The sequence below is a fragment of the Ptychodera flava genome, chromosome 12 (genome assembly GCF_041260155.1).
Source record: "Ptychodera flava strain L36383 chromosome 12, AS_Pfla_20210202, whole genome shotgun sequence".
NCBI lineage: Eukaryota > Metazoa > Hemichordata > Enteropneusta > Ptychoderidae > Ptychodera > Ptychodera flava.
In genome coordinates this window covers 5,755,015-5,782,952 of record NC_091939.1, presented here as the reverse complement: position 1 = coordinate 5,782,952, position 27,938 = coordinate 5,755,015, and the positions used below count along the sequence as shown (strand labels likewise).

The 27,938-nt window shown below is 39.7% G+C and overlaps 1 protein-coding gene across 1 annotated transcript; it reads right to left on the bottom strand.

Moving 5' to 3' along the window:
• Nucleotides 1-9: 9 nt before the first annotated feature.
• On the bottom strand, nucleotides 10-15,765 carry LOC139144815 (3-oxoacyl-[acyl-carrier-protein] reductase FabG-like). Its single transcript, XM_070715604.1, has 9 exons — nucleotides 15,608-15,765; nucleotides 8,910-9,049; nucleotides 8,699-8,791; nucleotides 7,834-7,972; nucleotides 6,706-6,746; nucleotides 5,670-5,739; nucleotides 1,523-1,559; nucleotides 1,029-1,092; nucleotides 10-458 (listed from the first exon to the last, which is right to left on the bottom strand). Exons 1-9 carry the CDS (start codon nucleotides 15,642-15,644, stop codon nucleotides 300-302), a joined length of 780 nt encoding a protein of 259 aa, XP_070571705.1. The 5' UTR covers nucleotides 15,645-15,765; the 3' UTR covers nucleotides 10-299.
• Between the last annotated feature and the right edge of the window lie 12,173 nt (nucleotides 15,766-27,938).

Genomic DNA, 27,938 nt, shown 5'->3' with positions numbered 1-27,938 from the left:
ATCTAACACTTCAGTAATCAACATTCAAGTTTATTGCTTTAAAAACCTATGTCCATGATTAGCGACTAAATATCTTTGACAATATTTTCCACATCAATTTCTTTGAACCTATCCATATAACAGACTTTACTTGGACTACATAATCCCCAATCATTGGGAGTTAGAGCTGCATATTCACTAGCCTCTCATTTCAAATACCACTTTTTGTTTTCAGGTGAATGACTCTGCCTATCTCAGTTTGTGACTTATTTTTCACACAGTCAAAGATGGAACTTTTGCTGTCAAAACTATTGATTCTCTTATCGTGGACATAGTGCGTGCCTTCCTCCATCGATCGGTAGCTGTGCCGCAGTGATGAACGAGGAATCATCGGATGCAAGGAATGCAATTGCCTTGGCAACCTCGTCAACTTGTCCTGGACGACCAAGAGCATGGGTAGTCTTGCAGTGTTCCAAGAACTGCGAGATCAGAAACGAGAGACAGCTTAGTCTCCGGGTCTTCACTAAATGATTATAATGCAATGAGGTTACTACATATGACAGGCTCTTTATATGTCGAAGTGGCATTCTCCGTACCTGAAAATACCATTATGACACCTAAAGGAGTCATAAAAGTCTAGGGTGGGGGGGGGGAGTGGTCGTCGACCATATTGTTATTATGGTGGATTTCTACTTGGTAAAACGCTTAAGATTACGGAAGCAAAAGTAAAGTTTTGAAATTTACTGTGAAGCTACCGACATCAATGTAATTTCAAAAAGGAATTTTACTGTGCATAACAAATGTAAATGACTTTTCTAATCAAAATCCAAATATCTAAACTGATGTCAAGGGGATATACACTAACATAGCTCATTTCTATAGCAAATTAGTCATAGTTCTGGTGGGATAAACACCTCACTGTATATAAGTCTCTTCACTCACTGATAAGGTCAAAGGTCAGCTGACATGCAGGGCTATTCTGATGGGCTTTCCTCATTGAGAGTAGTAACATTCTAATCAAAAGTTCAAAGACACAAAGGTGTTCTCACCTTATTATAGTCCTCATCATTCATTCCACCACGTCTGTGGATCTCCGTTACGATCACACCTGGACTGCAAACACAAAATATTTGGCAATATCATCACTGATGGCATGGTAAGTTCAAATAGTCCAAAGGTTGTCCTTCAACTATTAAGATGGTCATGTGACCATCCTTTGGCCAATCACAATACTCTATAGATTGGAAAAAAGTAAGTGGATGCAACGGGGTGTACAGGGGAGGCAGCTCTACATACTGAAACAATTTTTGTGATAGAGGGGATTCTAATCGAAAGTATTCATTTTGTGTCAAATGTTTGTTTTAATGTGTCTGGTAATTGTTTGGGGTATACTTTGTAAAGGTACTTACTACCGACAAGTATTACAGGAAACATGATATTCTGACTGTTAGGTCAAATATTCACAAAAGCATGAAATCGTTACAACATATATCTCTTTACCTATTGAGGGTATCATTATGGCATGCAAATGTAGATTACTTACTTGACAGAATTTACTCTGACTTGTTTTGAGGCAAGTTCTGAAACCATAAAAATAAAGAACGACATTTATTCAAGCTGGAATCATTAACCCTTTTAGCGCCAAAGTCAATTTTTGTCACCTTCGTAAAATGTATCCCAGTCAAATTTTTGCAGATTTTTGCCAAAATTTTGATGAAAAACTACAGCCAATGAAATGTGATGTACGTTTGATCCAAAATTATTTAAAAAAATTACATAAAATTAATAAAAATTGGTAAAATGTTGCCTTTAAATTTTGGTGGGAAATATTACAGCACTCAAAGGGTTAAGATAGTAAGAGCCTCAAAAGTGCAAGACTTGAAATTTTGCACAAACTGTCCTCCATGAAACTTCCAACCATACTTTTAACAATTCAAGAATAAAAATCAGGGGCCATTGAGTAACGATTCACAGTACTAGAGATTTTCCATAATACATCATGATTTGTACCAATGTAGATTCCCATGTAAAGTATACCATGTCTCCCATGTGTAGACAAATTCCTGGACTAGTACTTTTAAAAACACCTTCTTCTCAATTGCCATTTTAAAAAATTAAGAAAATTGTGCTTGATTGAGAGAGGAGATGAGATTTTTGTAAATTTTCCACTGATTGTGTCCCCAGCCATACAGAATAAAGTGATGGAAAGTAGGGAGACTAGTTGCACCTCTTTTATGAAACAAAAGGATATTGATTTTTTCCGAATAGAAAAGACAAAAGAAATTTACATGCTAACTTTTTTCAGAGAATGACCCCTTCAGTTGGTCATAACTTGCTTCCCGAAACTGTAACATTTGTAGTACCTGCAGAATGTGACTTTTATGGTTATTTAACAGTTTCTTTGAAATTTATACTACAATATTTCCACGTACTATTAAAAAATATAATTAATCAATTATCATGAGACTTCACATTATTGCTTTTATGCAGAACTGAAAAAGTTATAAGAAAACTAATGTTGTTGGTACAAATCAAACAGCATTGTGGGTAATTTATTGTACTGTGCGTTTAGTGCTAGAGAAACAAATTGCTAGACATTTACTGATATTTAAAATTCAAAATGGCTGCAATCCCTGTGTTAACTTTGTGGCGAAAAAAAAACTTTTCAATTTTACAAAAATTTAAGATGGTAAAAACATTTCTTACTCGAAGACCTTTAAATGAGCCTAAAAGTGATAGATCAGAAATATTGTACAGGTAAAATTTTGAGAGTTCCAATGTCTTTCCGTAAATGCACACTCTACCCTCAGGTAAGATGTTACAGTTGATCCCTTGCAGTTAACAACACTATGAGAGACAAACCATCAACGGTAGTAAGCAGTAGAAGAGTTTCCTATTTTGGTTCTTTTCCTGTTTCTACTTTGTGAAAAAAACTTGGCAACAGAGATAACTGATACATTACTGATACAAATCTCACAGGGTGCATTAGACTCTCCACAGTCGCTGTGCCTTGTTTTGTGTGCGCCCACGATGGGCCTGCATTCGAAGGCTACGCTGTGCTAGCTGTGAGCACGCGCTGCCAGATACAGCGACTGTCGGTTTTTGCAAGTATATGAATATTCATAAGGGTAGTGTCGTCAAAAGAAACACCTATCTAGCTGGGCGGAGAAAATTTTTACTAGTAGCTGGTAGACTTATATACGCAGTATGTTTTTATTTTTCATTTTATTTGGCTATGGTACTTGACATTTTTTTTTGATTAACGGATGCGTGGAGTTCTACAAAGTACCCGGATCAGGCAGAAATCCGACCGGTCGCTTGCAAGAACGTCCAGACCCTGGGATTCGCGTCGCGTCTCTGAAGGGCGCGCGCGTGTTCCAACAGGGAAGAACGCGAATCGCAGGGTCTCTGCCAGACTAAGGGTGCATGTGTATAAATCAGTTTCTGTAGGATCAAAAATATTGAATCCCACCCTCTGAGTGAATTACACACAATGCTAAATGGTAACTGAATTGGTCTACTCACCGATTGCTATACAGTTACTGAATTGGTCTACTCACCGATTGCTATACAGTTACTGAATTGGTCTACTCACCGATTGCTATACAGTTACTGAATTGGTCTACTCACCGGATTGCTATACAGTTACTGAATTGGTCTACTCACCGATTGCTATACAGTTACTGAATTGGTCTACTCACCAATGCTATACAGTTACTGAATTGGTCTACTCACCGATTGCTATACAGTTACTGAATTGGTCTACTCACCGATTGCTATACAGTTACTGAATTGGTCTACTCACCAATTGCTATACAGTTACTGAATTGGTCTACTCACCAATTGCTATACAGTTACTGAATTGGTCTACTCACCAATTGCTATACAGTTACTGAATTGGTCTACTCACCAATTGCTATACAGTTACTGAATTGGTCTACTCACCAATTGCTATACAGTTACTGAATTGGTCTACTCACCAATTGCTATACAGTTACTGAATTGGTCTACTCACCAATTGCTATACAGTTACTGTATTGGTCTACTCACCAATTGCTATACAGTTACTGAATTGGTCTACTCACCGATTGCTATACAGTTACTGAATTGGTCTACTCACCAATTGCTATACAGTTACTGAATATACTCACCAATTGCTATACAGTTACTGAATTGGTCTACTCACCAATTGCTATACAGTTACTGAATTGGTCTACTCACCAATTGCTATACAGTTACTGATTGGTCTACTCACCAATTGCTATACAGTTACTGAATTGGTCTACTCACCAATTGCTATACAGTTACTGTATTGGTCTACTCACCAATTGCTATACAGTTACTGAATTGGTCTACTCACCAATTGCTATACAGTTACTGAATTGGTCTACTCACCAATTGCTATACAGTTACTGAATTGGTCTACTCACCAATTGCTATACAGTTACTGAATTGGTCTACTCACCAATTGCTATACAGTTACTGTATTGGTCTACTCACCAATTGCTATACAGTTACTGAATTGGTCTACTCACCAATTGCTATACAGTTACTGAATTGGTCTACTCACCAATTGCTATACAGTTACTGAATTGGTCTACTCACCAATTGCTATACAGTTACTGTATTGGTCTACTCACCAATTGCTATACAGTTACTGAATTGGTCTACTCACCAATTGCTATACAGTTACTGTATTGGTCTACTCACCAATTGCTATACAGTTACTGAATTGGTCTACTCACCAATTGCTATACAGTTACTGAATTGGTCTACTCACCAATTGCTATACAGTTACTGAATTGGTCTACTCACCAATTGCTATACAGTTACTGAATTGGTCTACTCACCAATTGCTATACAGTTACTGTATTGGTCTACTCAACAATTGCTATACAGTTACTGAATTGGTCTACTCACCAATTGCTATACAGTTACTGTATTGGTCTACTCACCAATTGCTATACAGTTACTGAATTGGTCTACTCACCAATTGCTATACAGTTACTGAATTGGTCTACTCACCAATTGCTATACAGTTACTGAATTGGTCTACTCACCAATTGCTATACAGTTACTGAATTGGTCTACTTACCAATTGCTATACAGTTACTGAATTGGTCTACTCACCAATTGCTATACAGTTACTGAATTGGTCTACTCACCAATTGCTATACAGTTACTGAATTGGTCTACTCACCAATTGCTATACAGTTACTGAATTGGTCTACTCACCAATTGCTATACAGTTACTGAATTGGTCTACTTACCAATTGCTATACAGTTACTGAATTGGTCTACTCACCAATTGCTATGAGATTACTGAATTGGTCTACTCACCAATTGCTATACAGTTACTGAATTGGTCTACTCACCAATTGCTATACAGTTACTGTATTGGTCTACTCACCAATTGCTATACAGTTACTGTATTGGTCTACTCACCAATTGCTATACAGTTACTGAATTGGTCTACTCACCAATTGCTATACAGTTACTGAATTGGTCTACTCACCAATTGCTATACAGTTACTGAATTGGTCTACTCACCAATTGCTATACAGTTACTGAATTGGTCTACTCACCAATTGCTATACAGTTACTGAATTGGTCTACTCACCAATTGCTATACAGTTACTGAATTGGTCTACTCACCAATTGCTATACAGTTACTGTATTGGTCTACTCACCAATTGCTATACAGTTGGTGAACTGGTCTACTGCAGCCTTTGACATGTTGTAAACCAATACACCAGCAAACTGGAATAGAACAATTATAGAACGTCTCAACATGAAAATGCAAATCAAAGCGGTCTCAAATTCAAAATGGCAGGTAGTGACAACTGTAAACATGCTCATGATCTTTGCAGACAAGTTACTGGGTGGAGATAATGAATTTCAAACAATCGTATTATAATCAGAGGTAGAGCTGAGGTCTTGAGTTTTGCTCCTCCAGAAGGCAAGGGCCAACCAGAGAGGAATGCACCAATTTGTTAAGAGTATATATTCATTAATTTATTGTTTGTGGGGAAGTTGATTAATTTGGAATGCCTTGGTCTAGATTTGCCGTTGGTAAGTGGGCAGACAGAACTCTTTATGTGATCGATGTTACCAGCTATTGTCCACCCAACAGCAATCTAGACACACACACACATAAATAAAATAATACCCTAATTTATTGTAATAAAATATAAAAGAAATATTGATTTAAAAAAATAATAATGAGAAAAACTTCTTTGACTCATGAGAAGATGAAGAAAACGTGCAAATCCCTTCACTTTGATTTTCAACATATTGGATCTCAAAAAAAGGTTTTGCAATCATTGCATTCCACACAAAGCACCTTCTGTGTGACAGTTTGTTTTAGATTTCAGAGAGCAGTTACTTCGCTGAGAAAATTTATGACAGATTTTCAGCAGTTAATTTTTAAACAATTACTGATCACATGCACTCAGTGAAAGATCACTGTCCTAATGGAATCATACCCCGGTAATAGTTGAATGGCTACAAACTCAGAAATCTAAAAAGATGAAGTAATGACAAAAATTGCACTCTTTGACTTTGTCCTGATGACAGACTAGTTCCCTCTTTCCTTTCCCTGAATTTAAGATTATCAATATGAGAGATATCAGTATTGTCCCAAAGACTACTCTTCTATGTCTTCTAAATCGAATATTTCTGAAATCTACGGTATCTAAAACATCATTGACATAGAGCTAGACTCACCGACCGCATGCCGTTCACGCTGGATACATTGACGATTGAACCTGTACAACAATCAAGAGTTGGAAATGGAAATATATCAATAAAAGGTTTTTAATTGCACTTAGTCTCAGTCATGACCACTGATGAAGTTTCATTATCAGTCTGTGAGTATATTTACTCTCCCATTCTGAAAAGTGAGTTTTCAAACACACTAACCGATCTCTTTTGTCACTGATTGGAATGGCAAATGGACTCAGCATGCATATGGTTATAAATGCAAGTGAAAATAAAAACATGCACACAAAATGTTGTATCATTTTGCAGTAATATCTTCACAACTTCTTGTTATGATCATATTCATATACTTTACAAAAGTTATCAAGCTTGTTTTTTAATCTATTGCCTTGAATTTCGAATGAAGTTTAAATATTACTTTGAATTTATCATATACCTGTGGATTGTTACGATTTAGCAGAAAACATGGTCAACTTTAAATAAAATTACAAAGTGGACATATAGCTACATAAAAACTGATATACTGAGGGATATACTGAAATGGTTATCCAAATCCATGTTGAGAGCTATGGACAGGTATCTAATGTACAAACTCCTCAAGTTCAAGGTTATATGTTAACACTTTGTGCCAGGAAATTTGAATCAAGTGATACCAGGATAATGAGCGAACGAATCATCAGTAAATACGGTATACAGTAGATCTAGAACACATAAAATATACAGTTTTCAAATAACCCTAGAGTCAGATGCCTGGAGAGAAATGAAATGACATTCTGGCAATGCACATGCTATTTTGGACAAGTCATATGACTAGAATAAATGGGAGTGCGATACACAGAATCATGAGATCTTGAATAATAATAATAATAGATTTTACTGGAGATGGTTACTTGCAAGTTACGCCAGCATGAATGTAGCATCAATGACATATGTATAGTAAATAAGTGCTGTGCCATGATGTCTGATAGTTTAACCTGTTCACCCCCAAATTTCTGTTAAATGGTTCAAAATAACCATGGGTAACAATGGGTTAAACCACGGTGGTGAAAGGGTTTATCAAAATTACATCAACTGTTATGTCCACTGCTAGAAATCTTGATTGTAGCACAATGACTCAGAATAAAAATATCCAACCTTTGGTCTTTATAAGATGAGGTACAGCTAGCATTGTAATGTGGAACATAGATCTCACATTGATGTTCATAACAGTGTCAAACTGCTCAAGGGATGTTGTTTCTATGCTTCCTTTTGCTATCATACCAGCGCTGTTTATCTTTAAAGAAAACAAATGAATGAGTAATAAGCATTTTAGTAAGACAATGCTTTTCCTTGATCAGTCCCTCTTGGCCAGATTGGTCTTTCGAATTGACTTCTTCAACACAAAGTTTAGCTGGGAGAATTTCTGGCAAAACAATGTTCCCTTCTGCTCATGTGTACGAGACCATAATATGATCTACAAGTATATTACAGAGACAAATTCGTTTTGTTTGTAAAATGTAAGTTCGCGTTTTACTCTCCAAAGCATGTTTAAACACTAACTTTTCAGCTTGCCAACACAATGTCTGTGGGTGTAAAATGCACTACGGCATCTAGACTGAAAGATCCGTATCTAGAGGATGCTCCCTACACTCCCCTCTTCTTATGTGAGGGGGGGGGTAATAGAAGGCAACCTCAAGCGACGGATCTTCCAGTCTATCTGGCATCTTGAGAAATACAAATTCAAAGAAAGTCTAGTATCTAGTATTTTTTAAACATTCTCTCAAAATTTGTAGCAAGTTGCTGAAAAATAAATGTCTTCTAAGCTGTTCAACCTAAATTCCCTACAAAGAGGGCCACATTCAACATTGATAACAACTGATTTGGAAGAAACCACTGTGGTTAGGGGGATAAAACTATTGACGGTGCACTGGACAGTCTTGACTTGACAGCCGTGATATCCTGGGGACTTCAAGCATACAGCAAGTCATTGACCATGTTGGCTACGTAACAATAGACTCACCAGAGAATCTAGACGACCATAATATTCGATGGTTTTCTCCACTGCAGCTTTGCAGTCCTCTTCTTTGGAAAGATCCCCTTGTATCAGTAGGATCTGTAAGCAAACCAAACTTGTAGTAGCTAATACAATGACTGGAGACACAAATAATGCTGAAACTGAGAGTCTGATAACTAAGATTCAAATGCTGATTTTTTTGTAAGACTGACATTACCTTGTCCTTTGGTAGTCCATTAGCTTCACACTGTTTACCAGTTTTCTCCAAGTTTTCCTGATTTCGTCCGCACAACGTAAGGTAGCAACCTAGTGATGCAAAGTGTGTGGCAGTTCCGGCACCTATACCAGAACTTGCACCTGGGGCAAAAAATAAAACACAGCATATAAAAGACTGGTGTATGATTGTCATAGTTGGCAGAAATTTGTCTTACAAGTGCGAAATACCTTTTATTGAAGTTTTAAAAAAGTTTACAAAAGCTTTTTCTATCTCTTGGATACACAAATGTTAGTTTCGATTACATGAAAAATTCCTGCACTGCATCACTGATTTTATTGCTTTCAAGTTTAACATTGTTATATTTGTTCAGGATAGTGTGTTGTTTACTGTATATCATTTCGGTTCAAAGAAGATTCAAAGATAAGCCTGGCTACACAACTATCAATACCACATCTTGAAAAGGTTCTTTTGGAATTTTATATGATTCTCAATTTTTCTGAAGTGTTGATTCCTTTTTCACAATTTTTACCATTGTTTATGAGTAATCAGTGCATCTCTTACAAACCACCATCAATAGAGCAAAAAAAACTGCCAAGTTGCAATCTACTGATGCATTATCCTTCCTATGCACCAAAGTTTTACAACCATGATAATGACCACAACAGGAATATTCACTAACTTTTCCAAGACATGCATATCCAATACAATAGACAAGAAAACCCATTGGTGGAGATAGCATTCAACACCCTGAGATTCCCCTGTACCACCCAATCACCAGATACTGGATGTTAGTGGCTAAAAAATGGCTATCATGATTGGTTGAGGCATAGAGAGCACCCTCAAATGAAGGATTCCAGGTTTAACCCTTTTCCTGCCAAGTCGGTGAAAATCCGCTTGAAATTCGGTGTAGCCAGAATCTAAGCACTGGTGACCGTTATTCTCCCAACCCGGTGGAAATCGGGCCCTTTTTGGGTACCCCCTTTCCTGCCAAGTCGACGGCACTACGTTTTGCTATCCCCTGTGCGTTTAGGGGTCATCCGAGGAGAGGTTTTCTGACAAGGAACGCCTTTTCCCCTCGAAATGGGTTCGCAGGGAGTCGACAGACAGGGAAAGGTGCAGAAACCTGTCCGCCAGTCCCCCACACCCGAGGGGGGCTGGGGTTTTTTTTTACCGCTTTTTAGCGGATTGGCAGGATAGCATGGTGGCGTTTTCTGGCGGAGTTGGACGTACTTGGCTGCCTGGCACTATAGAGATTGCTGCCGAACTTGACCAACTCGGCAATGCTAATCTAGAAGGCTACCTCTTGTAAACGACTTGGCAGATGGTGCCGATGGTGCGAGACGAAAGTCACTTATTCAGTTGTGCGTGACTGAAAATGAGAACGTATTTTTGACGGGACGGCTCGACTTGTTCCTCCGATGGAACGGATATGAACGACTCGGAAATACCATTACAAACTGGTGTCCGACGTACTAAGCTGGGCTTCAGCTCTGCAAGTTCAAGCCAGGCAACGTCCTTCACCGCCTTGGCCGTGCCATTCAATGGACGTAGCTTTGGATTTTTTATTTATTCCATCGTCGAAGTATTGGCTCTGGTTTGCAGGCAACGTATCCTCTTGCCGACGCATTGGTAACTACGTACGCTGTTTGCGTACAGAGAATTCATAAGGTCAATAAGGTCAATGTGTAGTCTGCTACGGGGATACCGCCTCCATTTAGCAGGGACTGCTTTTGTTATGCAAACCAGCTAGCAGTACAATATGGCTGCCAGGCATGTGGACACGTCGATGGCTAGAACAATGGAAGCATATTGCGTTGCACCCGTGCATCGCAAAAGTGAACTGAAGACTTGGGTGTAGTGACTGGTTATCACTGGTTAGCTGCAGCCCAATCCATGTCGGTACAAACCCGTACCTGACTGAGGACCACTCGATTAAGTCAGTAATGAACGGTAACACTCGTAAACCAACTCCCAACTGAGCTGGCTAAACTACGTCGAGCTGTGCTTCAATGGCTCAGCCATGTCGTTAATACAACGGCAAAAACGTAGTTTTTTTGCTACACTGCCAAGTTGTTGAAGGTACGTATTCAATTGACCCTACCCTGGGGAAACAGGACAGGTTTGCCGGTGCTGCTGCACCCCTAGCACGACCCTCAGGGTCTCTGACTAACAGACGAGTGAGGTGATGTTTGTGCCTAGCGGACGTGCGTAATACTGAAGGAGTTTATTTCCGAAAAAATAAACATGAAACGGCAATAAAATGACGCACTCCCAGGGGCAAACAAAGCCGGTGACCTCAATTTTTTTCTGCAGTAACCCTTGAGCTACTTCCCCTGTCTACGGGCATGTAGAAATTATAGAAGTCTAACACGTATAAGTACGGCTAAAACAACCCTGAAAATGGGCGATTTCTGCCAAAATGCCTGGCAGGATAACATGCAGGAGAGCCAATCTTTTGCAGGCACATATTATGGGGCGGTTTTCTACTGACTTGGGAGGATAACGGACAAGGGCGCTCGGCAGGAAAAGGGTTAAGGGTTGGAGTGGGCAGAGAAGCTTCTGTATGCACCTTTTTAAAAATTATCATTTCACCAAACTTCATGCATACAAAAAAAAGGATTATTAGGAGCGTATCAAATAGGGTGATTTGCATCGTCCGCTCGCATGGCTCGTTAGCCAGACAGGAGTCTTCCACTAACTACGCCGTGCGTGATCACGCTGATATAGTGTGTGAAGGAAATCTGATAGAACTTGAAAATCAGGCGGACCGATCACAGCACGCGTCACATAAACAGAGAAATCCGAGATGCCGCCGGCAAAGTGCAGAGTGTGCAACTGCGACGTAGATCAACAAACAATCTTCACATCAACGTTTCCCAGTCACTTACTTGGCATTCTAAACAAAGTTTGCGGAGGACTTGACGATCGTGTTGGATCGAGGTACATTTGTAAACCATGTTTCGCCAAAGTAAATACTTTAGCTAAGCTGCAAGACAGTGTTACAAATTTACACTCTCGCTTTGAATGCGTACGGGAAGAATAAGAAATGAAATGTAAACAACGACAGCGATCGCTGATTGGCTAGTTACAGGTCTGATACAATCGTGTGGTGGCGCTTTAAAAACCACGATCTGTGGGCTCGATCGGCCAAGGCCTGATTTCGGGAAGCATCCAGCTGCCCGAACAGCAGGCCTTGGCAAGCGAAGATGGGTGATTTGCTACCGTAGTCGTCCATCATTGTTGTCCTTCAACAATTGCCTTCTCTGAAACCATATTTCTGATTGCTTTGAAATTTGATAAGTAGTTCTGAGACCACAGTTACGTTTGTTCAAATTGTGGCAAAATTTGCATATTTGTATTTTTAAGGCAATTTTTTGTCAATTTTTGTCAAAAAATCTTTAAAAATCTTTTTCAAACGAAAACTGTAGGTCAGTTAGCTTTGATATTTGGGATATAGGTCCCAAGGGATGATCTATTTCAGATTTGTTTCAGATTTGTTCAAATTGTGCAGAAATTTGCAAATTTGTATTTTAAAGGCCATTTTTGTAATTTTGGTAAAAAAATCTTTAAAAATCTTCTTCAAAACTACACGTCAGATAGCTTTGATATTTGGGATATAGGTCCCTAGGAAATTTGCAAATTTGTATTTGTATTTTTAAGTCAATTTTTTCATTTTTGGTCAAGAATTTATTTATATTCCAAAACCACTTGTCTGACAGCTTGAAATTTGGTATACAGGTTCCTACAGATGAATTAAATATGACATATTGAAAACATGATGAAATCTGGAATTTTGTATTTCTGGGCAATTTTCGCCATTTTGGTCAAAAATGTTTTTCAAAAACTGCTCTTCTGATAGCTTTGATATTTGGTATACAGGTTCGTAGGGGTTGTCTTAATTACAATGTATTGAAATAGTGATGAAATCTGCAATTTTTGTATTTTCTTGACAATTTGTGCCATTTTTGGTCAAAAAATGTTTTTCAAAAACTGTAAGCTTGTCTGATGGCTTTGATATTTAGTATGCACGTTCCTAGGGTTTATCTAAATAAAATGTATTGAAACTGTGATGAGATCTGCAATAATTTTTTTTTGGAGGGGGCGATTTTTGCCATTTTTGGTCAAAGAATTTGTTTCTCAAAAAACTACTTGTCTTATGGTTGAAATGCTGTTAGGGATTATCTCAAATAATGATGAAATCTTCAACAGTGTATTTTTGCTGCTTTTTTGCCATTTTTGTCAGGCACTGAAATGAGCTTTCAAAAATTTCCACCTCCATCAACACATGTGTCACAAATTAGTTATTCTCAGCATATTAACACAGCAGGAGCTGCATTGGCCAATAGGCCATCGCTTGTTACCTCTATGCCCACAAACCGAGATGCATCATTACAACAATACAAACTGGATCATGTGATGTGATTGGATGAGCACAAGCACTCTGGAATATATGAATCTGCTATGCTTCGCATATAGAGGTCTCGCTTCTGGCTCCTTGAACCCGTCCTTGAACATACTGAGACCATGGCGGTATGCTGAGATACTCAGATATTGGGGACCTTTGACCTATGCATGCTGTCCTGAATACGAGCGTAAAGTTGGCGTCATACTCATCCTCATCCTCAGCCTCAGGTGACCTTTCTAGCTGACGCTGAAAATGACGCTGCTCAGTGTCAGCTTCAGCGTCGTATCCGAAGATTGCCGAAGTTACGCTACCCAATGACGGATAAATGATAAAATTCGCTCATAACTTAAGAAAATAACAACTCCATTCTTTCTCAACTTTCTTTTGATCGTAAAAAAACGTTTGCAAGTAATAATTTTTAATCGTTAGAATATCTCATACAGGCTAGTTTTTTTGGAAATGTTCGTAATTTTCAGTCCATGAATCCGTGGATGTGTTTGTTGGTATCCTCTCAACTCTTGCGTTAAGATTTTCCAAAAATTGGTGCAAAAAGGTATATACATGGTCCGAAATTTGTAAAAATCGCCACTATGAGAGGCGATATGAAAGCCCTAATTATTCAGAGGATATATAAAACAATTAACTTGTAGAACTTTAACTTGAGGCCTGAAAAGTCAACGCCACCTTTGAACTTTAAATTGAAATTAAGGGCTAAGAATGTTGCGTTGTAACTACATCGTGAGAAGCAGAGAGTTTATTAAATATCATTAAATACAAACCCAACTGTGTTTTGGTTAACATTTACAGTGATATGAAACTTGGAGCACATTTTTAAAGTCGTTTTTACACTTACAATTCCATCAGACGCATTCGGGAATAATCGGATCTGACGCCGGTGAAGCTGACGCTGTAGCGTCATCCTCATCCTCATTTTCGCGTGACCCCTGAGGCTGAGGATGAGTATGAGTATGACGCCAACTTTACGCTCGTGTCCTGAATGTTAAATACGGGGTTAAATGTGACGGCTACGCCTCCAATAAGTGGCCGTATGACCAAACATTCGGATCTGCATCTGCACCACAGGCACTCCTTAGCTGGGTAGTCTGCTAAGTAGATCGATTTTTGGTTCGATTTATCGATCCCGTAGTCGATATGCCCGCCACTGCAACCTAAATACTCACAAGGTGTGCAACACAATCACTCAAAAAACACGCGATCCGGGTTTTCAACTGGCCGTGCGCTCACACAAAACATTCAGAACGACACTCCCATATACCTAGTTGGATCACAAATTTAACCATCTCCTCAAAAATCACGCTGATGAATGTGTTACTCGCGTCATCTTGAAGAAATCGGCCGTGTTTTGAGACCAAGCGCGGTGAAATGCGGTCTGCAGAACGATTCTACCATATGACGTAATTTTTTCTACTGCTGATTGGTACAACTATACTTAACCAGTGACGTCTCGCCATGACCTTTGTTTGGGCCGTTGATTAGCCAATCAGTAGTGGAATAAATTACATCATATGGTAGAATCGTTCTGCAGGCCACATTTCACTACGCTTGGTCTCAAAACACGGCCGATTTCTTAAAGATGATGCGAGTAACACGTTCATCGGCGTGATTTTCAAAGAGATGGTTAAATTTGTGATCCAACTAGGTATATGGTAGTGTAGTTCTGAATGTTTTGTGTGAGCGCACGGCCAGTTGAAAACCCGAATCGCGTGTTTTTTGAGTGATTGTGTTTCACACCTTGTGAGTATTTAGGTTGCAGTGGCGGGCATATCGACTACGGGATCAATAGATCGATCCGAAAATCGATCTACTTAGCAGACTATCCAGCTAAGGAGCGCCTGTGATCTGCACACAGGGCTACAAAGGCAAGAGAAAAGATCTGAAAAAGATCTGAAGGAAACATTTCGAATTAATTGATAGTGACCAAAGTGGTCGTCAGCGTGGCAACTCAGAGAGCAGCTCAGGACCCCAGGGCTTGCTATGTAATCATTCACACCCAAAATATTTGTCTTGACTCGGGCTGCTTAAAACAATGGCGCTAAAATCAGAAAAATGACCCTTCACGCCCCCCCCCCCACCTTACTTCCGAGATGCTGCACATTAGCCCCCAGGGCCCCTGGCATGGCACCTTGTGCCGCAAACCTTTCAAGTTGCACGCAAGTGACTACCGGCGACTGCGACTGAGCGCCGCGTGCACACACTGTAAACACACTGTACAGTGTACATACATTCTATACGTCACTGTGTTATGTGGCTACCTTCAGGGATTCGTGCTTACCTGTGATTAACGCTACTTTGTCCCGCAAGGAAGCCATTCTAACAAGCAAAGCGCAGTGTTGTACTGTTTGAAGTCGACGAGCGAAGGCAGAATTTCACTTTCGTCTGGAACAGATTGGAAAACACACGTGATTTTTACATAAACTTTGACCTTGTGAACCGGATTACACTACTGATAAAGAGGGGTGGCAAAGACCAAGAAGATGGGCAAACTTCGAGTTGCCGATGTAAACACTGATGGAGACATCAAAACAAAATTTGTATATTAAGTAATCAAGTCGTATAGACGTTCTACATATTAAATACAATTATTATCCCAGAAATGTGCCAAGCGCCTGTGCATAGCGATACTGCTGTCGGCTAATCACTTGCCGATATAGGCCTATATAGGGATATTTCCACAGTCGCTCGAGAGCTAATCAGCTCTGGGACTATTCGACCCATAGACGAGTGTACATAAGCGAGAAACTCGCTTTACACTAGTACTCGTCTATGGGGCGAATAGTCCCAGAGCTGAATAGCTCTCGAGCGACTGTGATATTCCCTATGTACAGTATATGGACTTCGGTGTTCCAAGTTTTATTGCGCCAGCAACAATACTGAAATGTTTGCGGTTTCTCGAATTTACACTACCGCTTACGATAAACCAGTGAATCAAATCAAAAACAAAATATAACTTTCAACTGTCAAATGCTCGTTTCACATACAAAGGTATTAGAACGCATAGTTGCTACTAGGCTGACCAATCATATTGCTAGTCATTGCCCGAGTGATCCGTTACAATCCGCGTACAAAGCTGGTCACAGCACAGAGATTGCTCTCTTAAAGGTTACTAATGACAAATTGTTAGCACTTGATGCAAAACATGATGTATTTTTGGTTTTACTTGATCTTTCTGCAGCGTTCGATACCGTTAATCATAATATTTTATTAAGTCGGCTGTCAGACCTTCTTGGTGTTTCAGGAAATGCGCTTAATTGGTTCCGCTGATATCTTTCTAACCGTAGCCAGTGTGTTATTATCGATTCCACAAAATCATGTTTCCGTCAAATTGATACCGGGGTTCCACAAGGGTCCGTTCTTGGCCCTATACTATTTAATGTATATACATCTCCTTTGGGGAAATTAGTTGCAAGTCATGGTTGCCTGTATAGTTTTTATGCAGATGATTCATCATTATATATGTCTTTTAAGATCAATGAAGCTTCTGTGACAGCCAGCAATCTTGAACTTTGTATTTCACAAGTTAGGTCCTGGATGTCTGCTAATTTCCTTTGTTTGAATGATGATAAAACTGAATTTGTAACTTTCTCTGCATCTTCCAGTAATGCTTCGGAAGATAGAATACAGGGGATACGGGTCGGTGACACCCTGATTCTGCTCAAAGTCAGGCAAAAAGTCTTGGAGTTATCCTGGATTCTGGTCTTACGATGTACCCTCATGTCAACAATATCTGCCGCCTCAGCTATTTTTCACTTACGACGCATTGCAAATATTCGCAAATATCTTTCTAGATCAGACACGGAACAGTTGATTCATGCTTTTGTGACATCACGCATTGATTCATGTAATTCGCTTCTTTATGGTCTTCCGAAATATTCATTGATCGTCTTCAACGTATCCAGAATGTAGCTGCCAGAATTGTAACTCGCTCAAGAGTCACTGAGCATATCACCCCGATTTTGTTTCAGTTGCATTGGCTGCCTGTGTCTCAACGTATTGTTTTTAAGATTCTTATCTTCACCTATAAATGTATCCATTCACTCGGTCCAACTTATCTTTCTAGCATGGTTAATTTGTACGTCCCAACCCGTAATCTAAGGTCCGCTGACCAATTTAAACTGTGTCAAAGCAGGTCGCGCACAAAGAAATATGGGGACCGTGCGTTCAGTATTGCCGCCCCCTTTTTATGGAACAATCTTCCAATTGAGGTTCGTCGCTCCCCAAGCCTGACAAGTTTCAAATCAAGTCTTAAAACATTTCTTTTTAATTCTGCTTTTAACTGAACTCAATCATTGTATTTTTTTTGTTTTTGTTTTGTTTTTAATTCTTGTAACCTTTTTAAAATTGATTGTATTTTACCCAGCGTCTCAGATCACACTATTTGTGTGGATTTAGTCGCTTTATAAATGAATAAATTATTAAATTATTATTATACAGTAAAGCTTTGTTTGAAACTCTAAATACTTGACATTTTAATATGGTTTGGGGTCCCGGTTTGAGGTATAGACTCACAAACTAATACATACGACTGAGATACAGGCAAAACCATTGGTTGGGAAAAACTTGGATAGTCTCGCCTAGCTGGCCTTATATCAGGGATTTAGACTAATTCATCACAGTATCACACCGTAAGGAATAGTTTTGTCACAAAATGATGATGAAAACAGAACGTATGTTTATAGTCGTCGTAGGGCCTACCATAGTTTTAATTTTGATATATCACTGTCGTCGGAAGGAGAAATCTTGCCTTCGATTACGTTTGTAAGTTATACAGCCTGATGCACCGAAAACAAGACTGGACGCCGGTACTGGACGTAGGCTAATTAAAGGATACAACTTTTAGCCGTTGTACTCTGATACCACTCGATGTTTTACACCTGTGGGTGCCCAATTATTTCGGTATCACGATACATTTTATAAATACGATAGACAAACAGAAATAGCCAATTAGTTTTCTTCAATTTTATTGGCAAATAACGACTAAGACAACGACAACAATCCACGCTTCCCTCTCTTGTCGATCGAGTGCGCCGCCAAGCGCCTCAATTCGGCTTTTCTTTCATTTCTATCTGAATAACATATTTTTACCGCTAGCGGGCGATATGTACTTTCAACGCATCCGAACGCTGACATGGCGTGAGGACCAATGTTACACAGGCTACCTTATAAATGCCCAATTATTTTGGTATTACAATACATTTTATCAATATGATCGACAAAAAGAAAGACTGATTCAGCTGTGTCCGAGGTGCTCCTCGACCTCTGACCCAGGTCGTGTGAGCCGGAGCGCTCGTACACACCCGAATCTTTCATTCTAACTTATAAATTTGTCCTCTAAAGTTACATGTATTCATGCTGAATATCTTTAAGAGTTAGGAAATAATGAACTTAAAAATCTGCTTATCCATGTAACAGATTTACAGATCTACAGATGCATTTATAACTGCATCTGTCTGTACATATGTTTTTAATCTCTAAAAATGTCACGTATAAATCATCATAATTTCAAAGTTCGTATTCTCCCAGCCCAAGATATTCAAAGGAAAATAAAATCAAGTTTCCAAAATCCAATCCAGCTGTCAACAGAAAGACACTCATAGAACCAATCATGCAATTATGATAAACACGTACAATCTTACATCAATACTGTAAGGTTGGAAACATAAGGCCAATAATGCTCGTGTCAACATACAAACTTTACTCTGTTCAAATCATATATATAGGCACACTATACCTCTAGGTCTACTAGCAGGAATTGTTTTGAAAGGAAATTTTTTCGTAAATATTATTTACTAATTCAAAACTTCCAACTGTTCAAATTTGATGGTATGAGAGTTTCTTAACCTGATTTGCATACATTCTTCTTTGCCTTCCCATCATTCATGTCCAAAAATTGGTGAAAGCAAACAATTAATGTATTCATGAAACATGATAGATAACTATTAAATATTTTGATGTATGCAAACCTCTGTATGGTAATTAAAACAATTGTATGTACTTTAAAATTACCCATCCTAATCTCCTCCAAAGCTTTTTTCAAAAATACAGATGGTTGACAATTTACATAACAATGCATAATTAGCATATGCCTTTATTGTAAAAATGTATTCACTTGTATATGTATGTGTTTATTGCTTGAAAAAACAGAGCGTTGGCCAACCCCTCCAAATCATCTTGTGGAGAAACCTTATTGCTATTGAAAACAAATATAAAATCCTAAACAAATAGTAAACCTTACAAACTGTTTCCAGGTTGAGTTCTCAATATGGATAAATGGTAGTGCTAATGAACAGAACAAAAATAGGGTGGGCAATTTACAGATATGAACTATTTTCTCTTTAATGCCATACAGAGAAGTAGTAAAGTAAACGTGGACAACTGGGATGAAAGTAAGAATTTTACACCCCATTTTATTCATTTATCTACATGAAGCGAATTTTACACCCCATTTTATTCATTTATCTACATGAAGCTGGTGGACAGAATTGTCCCGAGGTTATCGTTCGCCCAGTTCAGCGATGAAATTCGTTTCTTCGCTTCGATGTAGTGTGTATGTGCGATGTATGATAGTGAGCATGCGTGCGTGAGTGCTTCACGAACTCTACAACGTGTTGAGCGGTCTCAGTCAGAAAAATGTAACAACTTAGCCGGCTATTGAACCACTCTTTTTGGGAGTGGAGATTTAGCCGACTGGTTCTGTCTCTGGCCTCTCAGCTAGGCGACTGATGCCGTATGTTGTGGGTTCGAATCCGATTGAAAACTATCCGTATTTTCTATCCTGGGTTGGTAACACTGCTGGTGGACAGAATTGTCCCCGAGGTTATCGTTCGCCCAGTTAAAGCGATGAAATTCGTTTCTTCTCGCTTCGATGTAGTGTGTATGTGCGATGTATGATAGTGAGCATGCGTGCGTGAGTGCTTCACGAACTCTACAACGTGTTGAGCGGTCTCAGTCAGAAAAATGTAACAACTTAGCCGGCTATTGAACCACTCTTTTTGGGAGTGGAGATTTAGCCGACTGGTTCTGTCTCTGGCCTCTCAGCTAGGCGACTGATGCCGTATGTTGTGGGTTCGAATCCGATTGAAAACTATCCGTATTTTCTATCCTGGGTTGGTAACACTGCTGGTGGACAGAATTGTCCCCGAGGTATCGTTCGCCCAGTTAAGCGATGAAATTCGTTTCTTCGCTTCGATGTAGTGTGTATGTGCGATGTATGATAGTGAGCATGCGTTGCGTGAGTGCTTCACGAACTCTACAACGTGTTGAGCGGTCTCAGTCAGAAAAATGTAACAACTTAGCCGGCTATTGAACCACTCTTTTTGGGAGTGGAGATTTAGCCGACTGGTTCTGTCTCTGGCCTCTCAGCTAGGCGACTGATGCCGTATGTTGTGGGTTCGAATCCGATTGAAAACTATCCGTATCTACATGAAGCGAAGGAAAAATTAACCATCCATGTAACTAAAGTATAACCCTGACCTATATACGAACTCACGCACGCGCAGCAGTGCATTGTCCTGAACTAAGCGGGATTCCCTGCTGAGCATGTTTTACACGTTCCGAAGGTGTACGGGAAATTCCGTGTTAGTCATCACCATCAAACTAGCCTATATAAAGGACCCCGTTGTCAGTCCGGCGGCCGGTCGCGGAGTCTAGCTGATGTTGAACACGAAGTTCCTATCGGACGAACTAACTTTCATATCCATTCAATCCATAATATCGTAGATATCGCTCCAGCGGCGGACTAAATCCTTCTTGTTTTTGAATTTCTAGCGCCTGATGAAATATGTCCTGAATAAGTTCTGACCCCGGAGCCTCCTCGTTCCGAAGGGTTGCGCCTTTTTCTTGTATTTGTGTAAGCAGCTGTTTATATTGAACATAATAATGTTTATATTTCTCTCGTCTCTTTGCTACACCAGTTTTCCCTTGTATCACATCAATAACAACACCTGGTATAGGAGTTAAGGCTAACAGTACCGGAACTGTTGGAATTGCTGCTATTACAGCAGAGCTTACAAGAATTCCCTTAGTAATATTAAGAGCCATATCAATTCGACCCATTAATTTGTAACTTCGTCGATATGCAGCACTTGTTCTTTCTATGTAATCAGCCAATTGTTCAACGCTTTCAACAACTGAGATGTGCATTTTTTTTACTGTATATGTAAGGGATGATAAAAAATAATTGTAGTAATATAGAAATACAATATGGCAGAAGGAGGAGAAGATATACCAATCCAGGATTTCGTTGATGCAAATTTAAATGATGATGATGACGCTACTGCTGAAACATCCTTCATAAACAACGATAATGCCCTTGCAGAAGCCGAGCCTTTCCAGGCCGGCTCAAGCGACAGACCCGCAGGTGAGTTGTTGATTGGACAGAGAAGACGAATTACAGATATAATGGCTAACCAATACTTAGATAGTAATAGGATTACTGATGCGCATAAACGAGAATTAATGCATGCGAATACTAGTATTAGGGATGGAGAGCTGTATTATCGAGAAGCCAGGCTGACATCAAATAAAGGCAAGAAGTCTTTAATGCCCTCCTCTATAAAAGGTAAGGGAGCTGCAGAATTTAAAAAAGATATATTAGGAATAGATCCAGATTTTGTAACAGAATTGACTGATAATGAAGCAAAAATGTTATTGAAAAGGCCAGCCGATAAACTGAAACCATACGACATTGGACGACTCAGAGATAGAATAACAGATTTACGAGAAAATTTTAGCGATAATGCCGATGAAATACATACTATCGAAAATAAAATCGAAAAATGGAATAATGAAAACCCCGAATATATAGCTATTAATGATGAATTAAGGATTGCGAATATGCATCTTGGCGAGCTTAACAACGAAAAAGTTAAAATAAGGCTAGAGAAAAGAGAAGTTGAAAAACAGTTAAAGGAAATTCCTGAAGAACACACCCAAGCAAAAGAAAAAGCCGAGAAACTACTAGCTGAACTCATAACAAGAGAAGCTAAAGTTGACAATCGAATTGAATACGAACATGGTAAGATTAGCGGGGCACGTGAAAGTCTGGCTACGACTAGGTCTCTTCGTGATGTAATTTCCGATCCAGAATTGTCACTCAGGCTAAAGCTGACAGAGTTATTTAAACGAAATGGTATAACAATCGCTGCAATACTGACTGCCCTTGGAATGACAATATCAACAATTGCTCTGGCTGTGACTAGAGGAGGAGGGGGAGCAGGGGGAGCAGGAACTGGTGGGTCTGGTTCAGGTCCGCCCAAAGTATATACAAAAGCGAAAGAAATTGTAAAGCAATTTGGCGAATGGTTAAAAACATTGGCTGCAAAAAGTGCTGCTGCAATACCAGGTTTAATCGGCTCCCCTCGTCAGTTTTCTATTAAAAACAGCAGGATCGGTGGTTGGATTTGTCGGAGAACAGCTATGGATATTTTTAACTGGTTTAACATTAGTCATTATAAATAAAATTATGTATTAATATGGCATCAACATGTTTGGTGAAAAGAATATTGCAAAGTTTCTTTCTAAAAATAAAGACCTGTTTGGTTTCTCTGTCGAATTGGAATGGTGCAAACTCCGGCGGGTAAATCGACATATCCTTCGAGCAAATCCAGGTGTCCGACTCAAAGATGATAATCTATATCATAACATATTAGCTTTCGTGAAGGAATGTCAAAAGACTAACTTCTTTAAGCGACTAGAATTCATAGCTGTATTCCAGGATACTGAGGATGACCAAGAGGCTCATCATCTCCAAGAATATTGGGTCCTTCGATTGATTCGCGACACAGGCAATCGATTTATCTTTCAGTCAGACGGAAATATTTATGTAAAGATGTGATTTTTTCTTCTAAGTAATTATATACACGAAGTGAAATGTAAGATGTGATTTATTTTCTTTTTTCTTCTACTATATACATTACACGAAAATGGGGTACGATAGAACATTATCACCGACTTTCACCAACCGAATACCGAATGGAACGAAGTCAGAAAGAACTCATCACGTGATTGCTCATAATCCAAGTGAGGCAGATCCAGGCCAGACACTTATCATACGATGTCCGAAGTTAGAAAGCGGAGTACTCTTAGTTCCAGATACTTTCAACCTGGTTTTTGATCTTGAAGTAATGGGAGATGAAAATAACCGAGTAGTACAAAATGTTGCAAAAAATTTGGTGGAGCGTATGAAACTCACATTTGAGGGTCAGACACTTTTCGATTTGAATAAATATAACCTTATTGAATGTTATCGTGATCTCTTCAAACATAAAAAGGAGAGATCGAACATGACACTGTACGGAATTCAGAACGAAAATCTAAGAAAATTAAGAAGCGGTGCGAAAGATGCAGATGCCACCGTCGTGGGTGATAATTTACTTTTCGACACATATAAAACAAAATATGCTATTCGTCTCACTCACCCCCTCATAACAGGCCATGGAGTTGCATATCCATCAGCGTTAGGGAGTCATATTGAATGGGAAATTACGCTTGCACCCATCTTCCAATTACTTATCATGTATAATAATGCTATTTTTACAGCCAATTATAAATTAAAAAACATTCAAATGGAATACGAAACAATTTCTGACCCCGAACTCGCAAGGTCAACTGCTGGTTATTACAACGGTGGAAAAAGTTACCTTTACGAGCATATACATTATTTTAGAACAATCCCATTCAAAGAATCGGACACAGTTATCAATGAAAATATAAATGTACCACGACGTAGCATTAGAGGTATCGCAATACTCTTCACTAAAAAACTGTATAATGAAGAACTGAACACTGAATTTTTCTTTAACCCATCCATTGAATCTGTGTCTGTATCAATCGAAGGCATTGCAAATAAAGTGTACGCTCAGAAGATGATACCAAGACAATTTTGGCGAGAGGCGCGACGGTATTTTGCTGAAGATAAAGATTGGTGTGAAATTGATATAGATGAGGTCGATTATTTGAAGAATAAATTTTGTCTGTTTATCGATCTGCGTAGCTTTAAAGATATTGAGTTTCATGGAAATGGTTTAAAAGTAATGAACACAAAGGACGGAATTCAACTTGAAATTCTGAAGAAAGACACCACAATTAAGGTTGGCGATGACGCTCGCGATGACAATATATTTGCCCACATTTATGTTATCAGTGATGCCCTGGTCTCTATTGAAAATAGTAGATTAATGTCTTTACAATATTAACCATGACCCGTCGTCCGTCCTATCGGCCATGTTTCTGCCAACCATTCGCCTGTGTCTGGATTGTATAACTGCACACGTTTGATATCATTTGGCGCCATCATGATTTTACTACGCTTTTCACTACGGATTTCTCCAGCCTTTTTCCGTACAAACTGTACAAATTGTGCCGGCTCGGGCTCCTTCCCAGTTTCAAACAGATCTTTATAATCTTCAAAGTTCAAATGTTTCTAACACAAACATCTTTCACCCTTTGTTTTTTTCGTCTCCGAAGTTGGAGTTCGAAAAGCATACACTTTCGAGCGTATGCCGACAAAATCAAGAATAGGTTCACCATTCAACTCATCTTTAAATTTACCTATCACTTTTTATTAATCTTCGGAAAGTTGGGCCCACTCATCCCACTAGTATCATATATAGACTTCTCACCATTCTTTTCAACATCTTCTCGGACTATATCATTGAAAGTTACGTCCGGGTCCGGGGAGGGTATTGGTACACTGTAAACAAAACTGTCAGTATCCATGTAGGCTAATCGTATTCCAGGGAACTTGACCCGAAAGTAATTGTAATGCGTCTCATACATAAGCAGCTTAGAAAGTTCCAGTACTGCGGCGCCGATGAAAACTGGTTTTACATATCTATGCTCATCCGTTTTCAGTTCCAGTAGGGCACTGTCGCAGGAATCACCATCCTCTTCGGAAGTTATGAAAGTTATATGTTTCATCTTTGGATTATACTTCTGAATCTTTTTACGTCCACTATCCGTGCCCCTATCGGAACGGTTCCAGTCCGAAACAAATTTAAAGTCTCTGTACTTTCGAACATCTTCTATTGTCTTACCGAACATTGCATTATTCATCAGCTTATAGAAATTCTTTTCGAAATCTGTCCTCCCCTTTGCCCTCATTTTAGTGTTAAAGTCAATATATTTCGCGAGACATGGAGCCTCATCGAAAGCAAGCACCCGATAAATCTTTTTCAATCTCATTCCCATCCGAAGATAGAATTCCAGCAACTTGTAGTGTAAGACATAGGACTCTCTATCCATCACACTTGTAATCAGTCGACCGCCCTGCCTCGGAAATTCATAGTGATGCGGTGCTAATGGCAAATCGCTGTGTTCTTCATGTAATTCGGCTGGGTATTCTAAGTCTACTTCTAGAAAACTTGGTGGAAAGGTGGAACCAGGTCCCCACCCTCCGCCAGCTCGGTCCCCCGCTCCGCCGCCCCCTTCTTCCCATTCCTCCCACTCTTCCATCGTCATCCAATGAAGTCCGCCCGTAGGCATTGCCTGACTCATTGCCCAGCCGTAGAGATTATTAGCATCGAGATATTTTATTTCGGACACCGGCTTCTCTGGATCGTAATTCCCGCCGGCGGGGCCAGCGTAAGCAGGATGATTTGTCTGTAAATAATGAATATTACACTGGCTGATACCTCCTCGTATTCCCCGTTGTACGAAAGTCATCTGCTCAGCATCTTGAATGAGCCCAAATTTATTACCTGTGTAAAGTAACATAGCATCCCATGTCAAGCCTGGTGCTGACATATAGTGGGCTGGATCTAACTTATATGCTTCTAAACATGTGTCACGAAAATTTTCAAATATATTTGCAAGAAGTAGAACGTCAGTCTCACAATAGAATTCCATATAATCACGAATCGTCTTACATCAACTTCGTCCCATACTCTTAATGCATGTTCGTAATCGGACTCTGAAATCCCCTCTTCCGTCAATTCGCTATAAAATTCCTCCCTCTCCGGGAGCTGGTTCTCTCCCAGTCTGTCAACCGAGTCTAAATATTCGTAGGGGAAGAAACCTTTCGCCCTTTGAATGTCCGGGTATGAAAGTGGGGCCGCCGTCCACCCGTGGGTCTCCGGCACAGTTTTTGCCAACTTCGCCAATGACCCCATCATCAACTGAGCACTGTCCATAAACTTTATAGAAAAGAAACGTCTCTTTATCTCCCTCTTCCCTCCGGCAACAACAATTGAGGCGTGAAAAATAAATGTTTTCGAGAGACCCATAATTCCTCCATTGCTCGTCTTAGCTATAAATTTGGCTCTTGTCCGGGACCATCATCTATTTCATGTAACTTTTTCAAAATAAAAGAACCATCGTATCCCTTGAGGTTGTGAAAGTAGATAGGAATGGTTCTCGACGGCCGGCATCCTTCGCAATAGAAGGTCGCTCCTCCTTCACTACTCGGTATCCTGCCGGCTCTCCACATGCAATACAGACTGGATCACATCCGTCGCGCCGGTAATTAGAAGGATCCCTCATCGGTATTATTTTCCAATAATACGATTTAGAATAATACTCGGCCCGTTCTTTCATATCCTTTAGAAAGTCTGTAACACAGGAGAGACCTGTGAATGTTCTTTTACCATAAACAGTGGGTCGGCCCGGGCCTCGTTCCGAAGAGGAACTTCCCCACCCCCGTTCCACCATAACATACGAAAGACAAATTGGAATATGTCGACCGGTCCCCTTCTCAATAATTGCCTCAGTATCTGCATAGACGACGTAGGGGGCGGGGACCTTCTTCCGATGTCCTTCGAATTGACACACTTCCTTAGGAAAAACTGGCTGGGCGTCGTCTGTTCCACAGTACACCTGATGTATTTCTAATTCTTCTGTTGACTTAAAACCTCTTTTACAAACCGGGCAAATACACTTCCGTCTGCGCTCATTCTTTCGATTAGTATGAGAATTAAGAAGACGATTTAACGCAGTAATTGGAACGAAGTGAGAACGGCCGCCGTCGCCAACTATCAGTAAGATATTTGCTATTTGATCCGTTCCGACAGGGGCTCCGCTATATAACACAGTTATGTCGGACGGGGCTGGATCGGACTCGTGGATCTGAAACACTTGAAGTTTCGTGCCCGGATTTTGCTGCTCGAAGCGCCTGAATACAGTCAGATCGGCGGGCGTGGAGTGGGTATTCCCTCCCAACAGTAGTCAGCAATAAATGGGATGTACGTATCCCATTTTCTCCTTACCTGACCACATTTCTTTTTACGAAACTCAGGATCGACCAACTTTATACTGCTACGACAGCATACTGAAAACAATTCTCAGCCCCCACTGGTAGAATAAGATCGCTAACACAATGCTTATTTTTTAACCATCCGGGAAGTTGGACTGCGCCAGCCCCGAGTAAAACTTCTACTAGAATTACTTCAAAATTAAGTATCTCCTCGAGAACGAGACCAGAACCCTCAACATTTCAATTGTATCAAGCATACGATCGTAGCGATCTATTAATTGTTGCCCCACATCCGATCCCGATCCTCTTACATCTTTTGTGTATGTATCTTTTATTTAACAGGCAATATACGAATTTGTGTATTACCAGTTTTCGGATCCGATAATTTGACTTTCATTTCGGTATAAACAGAGTACAT

Bases quoted from the DNA above. Each gene is read 5' to 3' on its own strand.
- LOC139144815 (XM_070715604.1), bottom strand. From the start codon at position 15,644: ATGGCTTCCTTGCGGGACAAAGTAGCGTTAATCACAG. The intron at 1,560-5,669 runs GTGAGTAGACCA...TTATGGTTTCAG, and splicing joins CACCAACTGTATAGCAATTG to AACTTGCCTCAAAACAAGTC. The intron at 1,093-1,522 runs GTAAGTAATCTA...TTGTGTTTGCAG, and splicing joins GTCAGAGTAAATTCTGTCAA to TCCAGGTGTGATCGTAACGG.